The following is a 12282-nucleotide window of genomic DNA, read 5'->3' as shown; positions in this document are numbered from 1 at the left end:
GCATCACTGTTAACTTCTGTATATTTATTATCACAAGTGCGCAGGCAATGGTAAATATGTTCATGATATCTCCCAAAGCATGTAACTGAACTCTAAGAATTGTCAAATAGGGAAACCATGAACCCTAGAAATAGACTGTTACATAGCAGTGAAGCTGACTGTCTTGTTTTCGGACAACATGCACACAAGTCAGCTCATCATTACGTTAAGAGATTATTTCAAGTGCAAACAGAAAATGAGTCCAGTTTTCACTTGTGCAAAGTAAGTGAAACATTTGCCACTAATAGTCCCCTTTAGGGAACTCTAAAAAAATAAATACTTTTTAAATTTCTTCTAAAGCAAACGTGGGCCACAAAGGTTTTAAAGTTATTGGAGTTTGCACTTTCATCTCATTTTATTATCAAATTCCTAATAAATAAGAAGTTGAATTTCACAAGTGTAGACGTTTGATCGTACAGGTCAGACAGCACTACACATCTAACTGTAGTCAGGAGGTGTTCAAGGGTTTCTCAAGAAATACTGACTTCTAACATATACAAAATACAGCCCTTGGGTTACTTGGAGACACTGAAGCACTACTGTTTCACAGCAATTCAAAGCTTACAAAGTAGGATTAAAACAACTTGCAATGTAATTGGACGAGTATAGTACATTTGGGACAAGTACACAAGTAATTGTAACATGTTCTGCAACAGGGTGGGTGTAGAAGGAAAACCTTGCAACAAGTGTACAGGAATTTCTTTACAAAGAGCTTTATAGATGCATGAAATAAAGATAGAATATAACGAAGTGGGGTGTGCACCGGGCACAAGAGAATCCTTGTTGGATTACATGTGCAAGTCGATGAGGAATGCACAAGATCTACCCAATTATCTGTTTTCAATCTGTTCCATCTGTAAGTAAATTATTGTAATTTCTTGTGCACAGAGTCCCCATTATGCTAAAAGTAGAATTAAAACTGCACAGAGTTAGCTGGAACAAGCATGAAAGAGCTGCCTGGCTGTACACTTGGTGGCAGTACTCCTCCTATGTCTCCTGGCTATCCCTTAGGGGATTCAACCCTGCATTAATGGTGTGATGTAGTCATCAGGACTTTGGAACACATATGCACCACTTGCATATCAATGATGGGTACCCAAGGTCTGTTTTTAAAACATTAGCCCCAAAAATGGCTGTATACTTTAGATGCTGCAGTCTAAAAGCAGGTTTCTTTTGTGTTGACAGGGATATCTGCTATCACAGAATGAAGTTACAGTAAACTAAATTGACAAGTTAAGGAACAAGGCCTGGTGGAGCATTAAATTGCCATGCAGTGTGCTTCTCAGTACTAATAAATGTTGTGCTACATGGTAGCAGAAGGTGAGAGGAATGTGACAAAGGTGAACATTCATTGGTGGAGAACTAAACCAGAATGCAATACTCCAATTCACATTGAATTAAAAATCAAGAATGAAAAGCATGGGCTAGAGCCTTATTCGCAACGAGATGCATGGTTAATTGGTTTCATACTCTATAGATCATTTTAATAAAATACACTTGGTTGAAGCTGGTCCCCTCAACTGCTCTCTGCAGCAGGATTATGTGTTTACCTTGCAAATAAAAATTGTCGCTCTCTCTCTGACAAGGTCTTTCCAGACCTAAATATATGCAATATAAACCTAACAAAGTAGGATCCAAATGTTAAATGTAATTGGGAGAGTATGGTACACTTGGGACGAGCAAACAAGAATGTGTAATAGAAGGCCTTGAACCCAGTGGCCTAACCACAGAGGAATCAAAATATGACCTACTATGAACTCCGGAAGGTTGGTTGTAGTATCCCTCTTCTGTCGTCTTCTTGGGTGAGGCTGGTGTTCTGGTGGCACGCAATACAAATCTGTAGCTGTCAATGTGTTTATTACACACTCTTCCTCCCCAACAAAAGCTTTTGCTTCTTTTATTGTCATGGCCACATTCAGGTTTTTCCCCTACAAAGAACAAACAGAGTAGTAAGTAAACTGCCAGAACATATCGAAATACTTATTTATCAGACTTTACAGATTTGACCCTCTCTAATGTATTTTGTGTCCATATGTCACATATAGGTTTCTCTCAATTAACTAAAAGATATATGGGCTGTCATAGGCGGACTTTTATTCTCCTCAACATCATGGTTGAATATGCTGCATACCGACTGACTATGCTATTGCTTCTCCGATTTTAGGATCCGGGTCTGTAATACCTGTGGGCAATTATTCAATTCAACCTGTTGGGTTGAAATGATTGCCTGTGGGCATTTCATGTTTCAACCGATCACTACGACCACCGTTCAGTGACCAAAGTTAGGAACTGGATCTTTGCAAAATGTTGCAGGCATGAATGTTACTCCAAACTCCTCGATTTGCACCTAGAAACCCAGTTTGTGAATTAAAGGAGAGTTAAAAAACTCTTTTTACAAAACCAATGTTTTTAATACTTAAAGCATTAGCAAAATGGTCGCCTCTTGCTCTATATTTTAAGCAGGTACACGAAAACACAATGCGCACTGAACAGACTTTCAAAAGTAAAGACTTATTGGTAGAATCTATCTAGTTACACATCACAAAATCAGAATAGGCAAATTACAGAAGTTAATGTCCACATAAAATGAGCAAAACAGAAGAAAAATACTTCTTCATGAGCAACAAACCGGTTTAATTACTGCATGCTTGGGGATGGACGTGGGGTGGATGGAGAAACGATTAAAATCAATGATGTCACCTCCCCCCTGGGCCTTATTCCCTATTTGGCAGTGCCGACTCATAATAGGGGCCACATTCTTGATCAGGTGTTTTCTACCATTCCACTCGATATGGCCAGTCCTGTCCCTGTCCTTTGGTCGGACCACCTTCTGATTAGGTTTCATATTTTTGGTATTAATAAACCATCGTGTCTTTCGGCTAGTCATCCTAGGCAATCCTATCGAGCATACCATTGTGTGACCCCGGAAAGTCTGGCCCAGGCTCTCTTGGCTAATCCCTGCCCTCTGTCAGGAGATCTTGAGATGGATCTTGATTTGTGGCAAGGGTGGTTAGTGGAGCGATTAGATGAATTAGCTCCTGAGATTGCTCCCTGGAAAACTTCTAGACGGACCTCGGCCCCTTGGTTTACGGAGGCTCTGGCTTTGTCACGACGCAACTGTAAGGTAGCGGAACGGCTCTGGCGACAGCAGTATGATGAGGGGACCAAGGCAATCTATAGGTCGGCCATTAAGGCCTATCATGCTGACATTCTGTCTGAAAAGAAGAAGTTTTTCTCTGCGAGAATTGAGACTGCCTCGAGTTCCTGCAGGGAAATCTTCACGATTGTTAAGGAGTTTATGACTCCTAAGGCAACTGCGTCACATCATGAGATGTCGGAGACATGGGTGATCTCGTTAGCTGGTTTTTTTACCTCGAAGATCAAGCATATCCAAGACTCTTTCTCTTCATTGGGCCCGAGTGCTGTTACCATTTCGGGGGGTCAGTTGAATTTGTCAGCTGGATCCGGTCCCACTCTTTCAGAGTTTCCATCTCTCTCTTGCTCTGCATCGGAGGATCTTTTGATCAAGCTTACATCGGGTTCACCTTTAGACCCGTGCCCTGCCAAATTTTTGGCTGGGGTGGCGGAGGTGATGAATCCGCTGATTAATCCCATTCTTAATCTATCCTTGATCGGGGGTGTGGTGCCCGCGGCTTGGAAACAGGCGATGGTTGTTCCATTGCTCAAAAAGCCGGGTCTGGATCCTGAGCTGCATGCCAATTATAGGCCGATCTCCCTCCTGCCTGCTCTGGCAAAGGTTGTGGAGAAGCACGTGCACAAGGTGCTCTCCACTTTCCTTGAAACCCACAGTCTACTGCATTCCACCCAGTCGGGCTTTCGGACGAACTTAAGTACCGAGACGCCACTCCTGGAGGTCAATGAGGCTATCAAGGAAGTGCTGGATGCAGGAGGAAAGGCCATGTTGGTAATGCTAGACCTGTCGGCGGCCTTCGACACCGTCCCTCATGAGGGTCTCCTTTGTAGACTCTATGAGATCGGTCTGAGAGGGACGGTGTTGAGCTGGTTTCGATCTTACTTGGCTGGTCGCCGGCAGGTGGTCTGGGCTCCGCCATACTCTGCCGAAGTGCCGCCTCTGGAGGTCGGAGTCCCGCAGGGCTCGGTATTGAGCCCGACTCTTTTTAATATCTTTATGAGCCCTCTGGCGGTGCTGGCTGAGTCTTTTGGGGCTCAGATCGTGTCATATGCCGATGACACCCAGCTCCTTTTCACTTGCGGAAAGGGGCTGAGTTTGACGGAGAGGGCATTCGGGGCTGTTTTCGAATGGTTTCAGCGAAACAGCCTCAAGTGCAACCCAGATAAATCTGAGGTGCTCTTCTTCGGGTGTCAGTCTGACCCAAGCTGGCAGGAGTGGTGGCCGGTGAACATGTTCCCTCCCGTTTCATCTTCTCTGATTGCCAAGAAGCTGGGGGTCAAGATTGACAACGGCTTGACACTTAAGTCCCAGATCCTTGGATTGGCCGGTACCTGCTATGGCCTCCTCAAGATGCTGTGCAAGTTCCTTCCTCTCCTCCCGCTGGCGCATAGGAAGATCACGGTCCAGGCCCTTATCGGCTCGAGACTGGACTACTCAAATGTTTTATATCTGGGTTTGCCTGAATATCTTCTTCAAAGGTTACAGGTAGTCCAGAACTCGGCGGCTCGTGCCATTTTTGGCTTGCATTGTCGAGCGAGCGCTTCGGACCTTTTGATCTCCCTGCACTGGCTGCCTATTCGGAAGCGGATTGCTTTCAAAGCACTTACGCTGGCGCATAAGGCATTCCATGGTGTTGGAGCGGAGTACATCCAGAAACGGCTTGCTCTCTATAAACCGGCTAGAGCTCTAAGATCGGAATCTCTCTGCCTTGCTGCTGTCCCTGCCATTAAAAAAGCAAGGGTAGGGGGGCGTTCTTTTAAACGCCTGGCGCCCCAGCTCCTGAACACTCTCCCTTTGTCGCTTCGCAGTACTTCTAATCTGTTGACCTTTCGGAAGGATTTGAAGACGTGGCTTTTTGGCCAGTGATCTGCCTGCACTTTTTCTTCTCTGTGCCTGCCCTTTGCAGTTTGTTGTGGGTAAGAAAGCGCCGGGACACTCTTCGGAGTAGCCGAGCGCTATAAAAGACACCCATAACATAACATGCCTGCGGTTGCAGTCAGAGAGCACATCAGCAAAGTGTGCCAATAGAAGCTGGTTTAAACCACCCCACAGATGGTGCGTTTTGAACCCTGCTACCCTTACACTAACAAAATCAGCTCATCCAAAACGAATTTAAAATGATGATTGTACATTAGGCTATGCACTGGTATAGCGGCTCCATCACACAATACAAGAACAACTTAGCATATTTTAGGTTAATTCTCCCTCGCCTCCAAAATCATCCACCACCTATTACCTGAGGTCTGTGTGTAAGAAGTGCCCCACTGCTGCAAAAAATACCTCACCCCTCCCTCAATGACTGGCACTATCAGATTCCTAACCCTCTGTCTGAACCAGCCTCTTCTCAACTTGTTGTACAAGGTAGAACAAAAAGGAGCCATCATTACTAGAGTGGTGCCTCTACAATGGTAAAATACTCCCTTGCTCTGCAGGACCCTCTGTCCTTGTTGCCAAGAAGGGGTGAATGCTTCAAAAATAGTCTGTTGCTTTAGGGGATCCTATTTCTTCCTAGAAATGTTGAATGGACGTTAGAGCATGCCATGGTGCATACTGCTCTGTTCCATCATTTATTAGGCATGATTTAGGTCAAAAGACCTATCTCTATACTACTGGAGTGACGTCAATCTCAACCGTTTCACTGGGCTATCCTAGAAACAATTAAGGCCAAGGTTAGCCATGTCATCTCGAACAAGTCCAACCTACAAACACTCAAATCCACCATCTCTAAAATTGTCTCTTTAAAGGATGGCCCTCTGATCTAACCAATATCTAATCCAAGATATTAGGCACTTAGAGCAAGCTTTATCAGTATCATTAATCAAGTTAATCCCTGGTAGCTGTGGCTGAGGTCTCACAACAGTTAAATAAATCTAGTGCTTAATAAACAGGCTTATGTGTTGAGTACTGAGCATACACTTGGCAGCTTGGTCCATACAGCAAGGCCCTCTATGCTAATAATAATCGAAATATTATTCACCAATAAATTATAAATTGAAATTCAATTGATCTTTTACTATCAGGCACACAATGCTACAATGATGCTTTACTCCCACGGTGGTAAAATGTTGGCAAATGTTGCCCTAGTAGGCCATGTTTCTCTACACACAAATCATAACAAAAATAGATAAATATATTTAATTTCAAATGCACACGGTCTTTGCTTGGTTACAATCAAGGATGTAGTCAATAAAATTGAAGGCCCTAATGTATTTCGTAAGACACCAAAACATTGAATTAGAACTCTGGTTATGCTATGAGTTTTATCAAAAAGTTTCACTTTGAGTCACCATCATCAGTTCCTAAACATTTGTTCTAGATTGCTCCAATAAGCACAGGATTATCAATCTGAATATACACAATGTCGGCCTAATTTTCTGAAAACATTCCAGATAATAAGATGCTATTCCATTTCCTGCAATCCAAATACCCTCACGAATAAGGCATGTCCTATTTCCCAAACAGGATCTTTGGTCTTCTGTAGAGTACAAAATAGTCAAACACTGGTCTCAGGACTACCCAACACTGCCTGCACTTAAACACTCACAGGACCACAACAAAAACGTATGTACTACCTTGAACTGCACTAGGAAGGACAGACAAGCTGGTCATCAATGTGCAACTCCGCCCCTTAATCCAGAAGGCTAATGTCAGCAAATGTATGGTTGCATTCTTATTCACAGATTTATAAAACCAGAAGTTTGCTTCACAATTCCAGAGATAGTGTTTGTAGGTCATTGAAATTCTAAGTTTTAGAAAAAGCTCTATAACTCAATCATTATCATACGACTTTAGAATAATGCTCGATATACTACATATTATGTTTCTTTCCTTAATGGTAAATTGGACCAAAAATATTTTTCCAGTTAGAAAAGATTTTAATCCTATAGCAATGCAAAGACCATCAACAGGACGTTACAATATGATGCTTGACAATATGCTGTCAAAAGGGTGACTGCAAGTGCCGTCAAGGAAGTAAGCGGTAGCTAAAGTATTATCCAAGTCACAGGGGAATACATTGGGACCAATTACACCTTGAGGAAATACAGGCAAAGCCTGCTACAAGACAATTCCCAACAGTATAGTCTTCCATAATCCACAGCCCGTTCAATTGGAGAAAATTCCCAAACAGCCGGGGGATTCGCATTTTTGGCAAGTGTCCAATACAGTCCGGAGCACTTACCCAATCCTGGAGCAGGTGAGAATTGAAGGGTATGCGCAGAATTAGATCACGTTGCAAGTGCTGTCAATCACAATGTGGGAATACACACCGGAGCAGTCTGTGCTTTTGCTGTGTAAGCACTGGCTTTGCTTACACCACTAAAGACGCGGACGGTTCTTTAGTTATTTTTCTTCAATTTAATGCGCTGGGGATTACGAGACTTCTCTACTTTCGAGAATTGTCCTGTAGCAGGCTTTGGCTGTATTTCCTCAGCGTGGGAGATGAGTGTATTCTCTTGTGACTTTGAAAACACTACAGCTACCACCTACCTCCTTGACGGCCCTTGCTGTCACCCCTATTCTGGGTAACAAATAGAAAAAGAACAAGTGATGGGTGGAATGCTGAGCAATGTCAAACATTCTCCCAAGTACAGAGAACTGGGCCAAAATCCATCGCTTTTTGCTCACCATACCATTCCAGTTTGGACCCAGCCATATGTAGATCAGTCTGACCCTGCTCCCTATGGGAACAGTTCAGTTCGAAATGTCAGGTCAGGTCCTCCCTGGACCAGAAACAAGCATCATGGGACCGGTTTCAGGGTATCAACTTTCATCAGCTAGGCTAGCTAGACTCCAGTGGCATGGTGAGCACGGGACCCATGTCTGGGCATACATGTCCCACTTAAGGGGACAAATGGAAAAAGAACAATTGATAGATGGAATACTGAACAATGTCAGACATTCACCCCAGTACATAGATCTGCACCTACATCTATCTGTTTCTTTTTTTATCGCTATGCCATTCCAGTTTGGACTCAGCCATATGCAAATCAGTCTTGACCCTTCTCACCATGGGAACAGTCCATCCCGAACTGCCAGGTCAGGTCCTCCCTGGACCAGAAACCAGCAATCCTGGGACCAGTTTCAGCCAATCCCATGAGGAGCAGGGTCAAAACTGATTTGAATATGGCTGTGTCCAAACTGGGGTGGTGTGGTGAGCAAAAGAACGAAGGACTAACCCGAGATCTTTGTGACTGGGGGGTGAATGTTTGCATTGGTCAGCTTTCCGTCCATCATAAGTCTTTTTGCTTTTGTCACCCTAAGTGGGAAAGGTAGGCCCAGGGATCACTGCACCACTGGATTCAAGCTAACCTGGCTGATATGGGGTGATACCCCGAAAAACAGTCCCATGATGCTTGTTTCCAGGCCAGGGAGGACCTGGCTTGGTAGCACAGGTTGGACTGTTCCTATGAAAAGCAAGGTCATGACTGATTTGCCTATTACTGGGTCCTAACTGGGGTGGCATGGTGAGCAAAACAATTGATTAAACCCAGATCTTTGTGACTGGGAGTGATTGTTTGCATCGTTAAGCATTCTGTCCGTCATTTTTTCTTTTTTGCTTTTGTACCCCTATTCTCAAGCATCATATTGTAATGTCCTGATTATCATCCTTGTATTGCTATAGGATCGAAACGTAGTCTACTCTTACGCACTGACCCTGCACTCTACATATAGTCATGTATAGGGCTGATGTGTGGATATTGCTCATTGTTACGAAGAGTATAGTTTTGATTTGCATCACATGTATCTGCCTGAGTTTCTTCTTACCGAGGTCTCTTATGACCCCCCCCACCATTCCTGCTGTCTTGTTCCCCACCCTTCTCACTAGCTAATTTATCTGACCTTTGGCCTGTTGACGGCATATCAACACTGGAAAGGTAGATATCTGAAAGTGAGCAGCTTTCTAACAGAAATCTGAGCTCTGGCTGCAGATATCCGACTCTACAGCTTCCTCTTGTTCTGAGGCATTTTACTGCTGCAGCCTCATCTAGGTCATGGAATGTAGCTCGGCCGTGTCTCCAAGATGGACAGACCATATGGTTGGTGCAAACATACTGCACATTTGTTCATTTTGTGTTTTGTGCTACAACCTTTGATTTTTCTTACAGAAACATTTGCCATCCCAGGCCGCAATATCATGGAGGGTCTGTAAAGCCCATTTAAAGATGGCTCCACCTGGAGGCTCATGCAGGGCAGGCTTCTGGCCATGACAACGGCCCCGCCTAGTCACTGTATCAAAGATGCTGCAGAGTTACTCATAAAAAAACACTTTTATTCGTTTTTTAGGAGGGGAAAAGAACGAATTTGTGCTAAAAAGGGCCCTCTGAACAACAACTTACTATTAGTTAAAGTGACTTTTCAGGCACAAAGACAAATTGCCACCACCCACAATGAGTGTAATCAATGCTCTATGCGGACTGCTGTGGAGATCAGAATAAAGATGCAAATTACCCTACACCAACCATGATAAAGAGGGCTGACTGAAATCCTCTATGCATGTGTATTATTTCAGAAGTTTCTTTAAAACAAAAATGGCCAGGCTAATGCCAGGACCTAAACATGTTTTTCATGAGAAGACGCTCTCCTAGATAGGATTGTATGTAAGCAATAGAGAAATCATATGTGTGAACGTGAACTAAGATTCTTTTATTCTTTGGAATAATTTTTTCTAAAATGTTATTCTATTTATTTATTGCTTACATTTTGTATGTGTCAGTAGTTAAAAGACTGTTAGGTTTAGTGGTAGTATGAAAGGACACAGTTTTCTGGAAATTCAGTTAACTGGTGTTCGTGACACAGCATGAGCTAATCTCTCTATGTTAAAAACAGATTACGTCAACAAGAAGAAAAAAAATACTACCTTTGCATAAATAATTCCAGTCACTTGCTTTTTAATTCCATCAGTGAAATTCTCAAATGTGGGATCGGCAACATACTCAAAGGGGGTGTCATTTACTTCCAGCAATTGCTCATGTCCATCCATCTTGAGAAGTGTTCGAAAATTATAGTTCTGGTAAGTTTCAGGAATTTGAGGTGTGGAGAATACAAGCGTGGTGTCATTGATCCTTTTCAGGCTTTTTGCTGTAATCTTAAACAAGAGAAATATGCATATAATACAATTGAGAACACAGCAAAAGATTATAAATCCTGCAATGCCAGACTTGAGTACTTCAGGTTTAAGTCAATTTAAGAAATTCCACAGCACTTGGTTCTAAGCAAGATGTCCACCCTCCTTGGAACAATAAAATAAATTGTGCCACATTGACATGACGCTGTATATGCTACAAGGTAAAAACTGCCCAGTTTTACAATAGAGAGCACATTAAATTGAGTCATACACAAAGTTCATACAAAGAGAAAAAAGTAATTAATGTTTAAAGGCATCATGTTAATGAAATAATTAAAGCCCAAAAAATACATACACGGTAAAAATATTACTGGATGTAGGGTAGTGTCCCCCAAGCATCGATTAAGGTGTAGTGTCTGCTTCTGCCCAAAACCCCCATCAACGGAAGAAAAAGCAAAATGTACTAAAGTAATTTAGGTGTGGATGTTGGGGAGAGGGTGAGGAGGGTATTCTAGGCCCTTAAACAGGATGGTCCAGGGAAGAAATTCTTAACTTTGGTACACAATCTTTACTCAGAGTGTCCATGACCGTTTGGAAAAATAAATATTAGCAGATTAATAAAGTGCATAAACACCAAAAAAGGAAAACTAAAATGTAACATTTTAGCATTCTCTGTAAAGGTGAAGTAATTTGAAATTCGAGGCTAAAAATGAAGTTGGTACCCTTAGCTTAATCAGTAAGAGCAGCACAAGTGCTTTAAAACAATCTAGTATGGACAATTGGCGATCTCAATTTAAGCACTCGTAGGAACCAACAACAAGCATTGGCAAAGCCAACTGGTCTCACTTTTGCAAGAGTTAGAGCTATTATGTTACCTATGTGTAGACCCACTGGAATTATTAGGCAGAGGAGGGCCAAATTATACAGCAAGGTTGAGTAAATTATGCGGCAAGTAAAGACAAATTATGTTACATAATGCAGCACATTAAACTTTTAAACACTGTCTGGGCCTTTAGTAACTTTTGACCTGTTTGAGCTAGAAATAAATCTGAAGATTATGCAGGTGATGGATAATGTGGCAAATCCGACAAATCTTTAGCTATGCGAAAATCGCTGCAAAATCACAATTCCAGTACCCCTGTCTGTGTGTTATGGAGTGGAGAGGATGTATGTGCTGTGGAGTTGAATTATGTGGGTTGGATTGGAATTTTTAGTTGTGGAACAGTGTGGTGTAGAATAGTGTGGATGGATTTGAGTAGTGGAATTATGTGGCATGGTGTGCAGTGGAATTAAGTGGACAGTAATTATGTGGTATTGTGTGTACTGAAATTATGTGGAGTGCGATTGTGTGTCATGGAGTGTAATTATGTGGATTGTTATTTTGTGTTGTGGAGTACTATGTAGTGGAGTTCAAGTATGTGATATGCTGTTGAATTTTGTGGCATGATGTGGAATTCTGTGGTGTGGATTGGATGTATGTGGTGTGCTGTGTAATTATGTTGATTTGAATTATGTGGTTTGTTGTCGAATTATGTGGTGTGGAATGGAAATGTGTGGAGTTGAATTGTGTGGTGTGGAACAGTGAGGTGTTGAGTGAAATTATGCCGATTGGAATTATGTGACATGGTGTGACATTTATGTGGATTGTTGCTATGTGGCAGAGTGGTTTTATGTAGGGTGCATTTATGTGGTATTGAGTAGAGTAATTATGTGGCGTTGAATCATGTTGCGTTGTATTATGTGGAGTGCAATTATTTAGTTCCAACTCACCACCTAGTCCTACAGAGAATCTCTCAACGTCCATCAAGCACGCTCTATGGTGTGTCTATAAACCCTCAAGACTCCAGAAAACATCTGTGCTCACCCACATGTCCACACAACAAAACATAATGCAACACATTACCAGTGCCAGAAACCTCACAATGCACCCATACAACCTCAAAGTGTCAAAGAGGCTCTGACAACTACCCAGGCATCTCCCAAAGACAACAGCTCGTGATTGTGGCTGCATACATAACAAAGC

General features: G+C 42.5%; 1 protein-coding gene across 1 annotated transcript in view; it reads right to left on the bottom strand.

The window, feature by feature from the left end:
• PLXNB2 (plexin B2) overlaps positions 1-12282 on the bottom strand; it is a 774855-nt gene that overhangs the window by 79473 nt on the left and 683100 nt on the right. Inside the window, exons 22-23 of the mRNA XM_078679101.1 lie at positions 10053-10280; positions 1791-1967 (exon numbers count right to left, since the gene is read on the bottom strand). Of these exons, the coding sequence (XP_078535227.1) occupies positions 1791-1967; positions 10053-10280 (405 nt within the window). The remainder of the gene's footprint in view (positions 1-1790; positions 1968-10052; positions 10281-12282) is intronic.

This window comes from Lissotriton helveticus, chromosome 1_1 (genome assembly GCF_964261635.1).
Source record: "Lissotriton helveticus chromosome 1_1, aLisHel1.1, whole genome shotgun sequence".
Classification (NCBI taxonomy): domain Eukaryota; kingdom Metazoa; phylum Chordata; class Amphibia; order Caudata; family Salamandridae; genus Lissotriton; species Lissotriton helveticus.
This window is presented reverse-complemented; position numbering and strand designations above follow the sequence as displayed.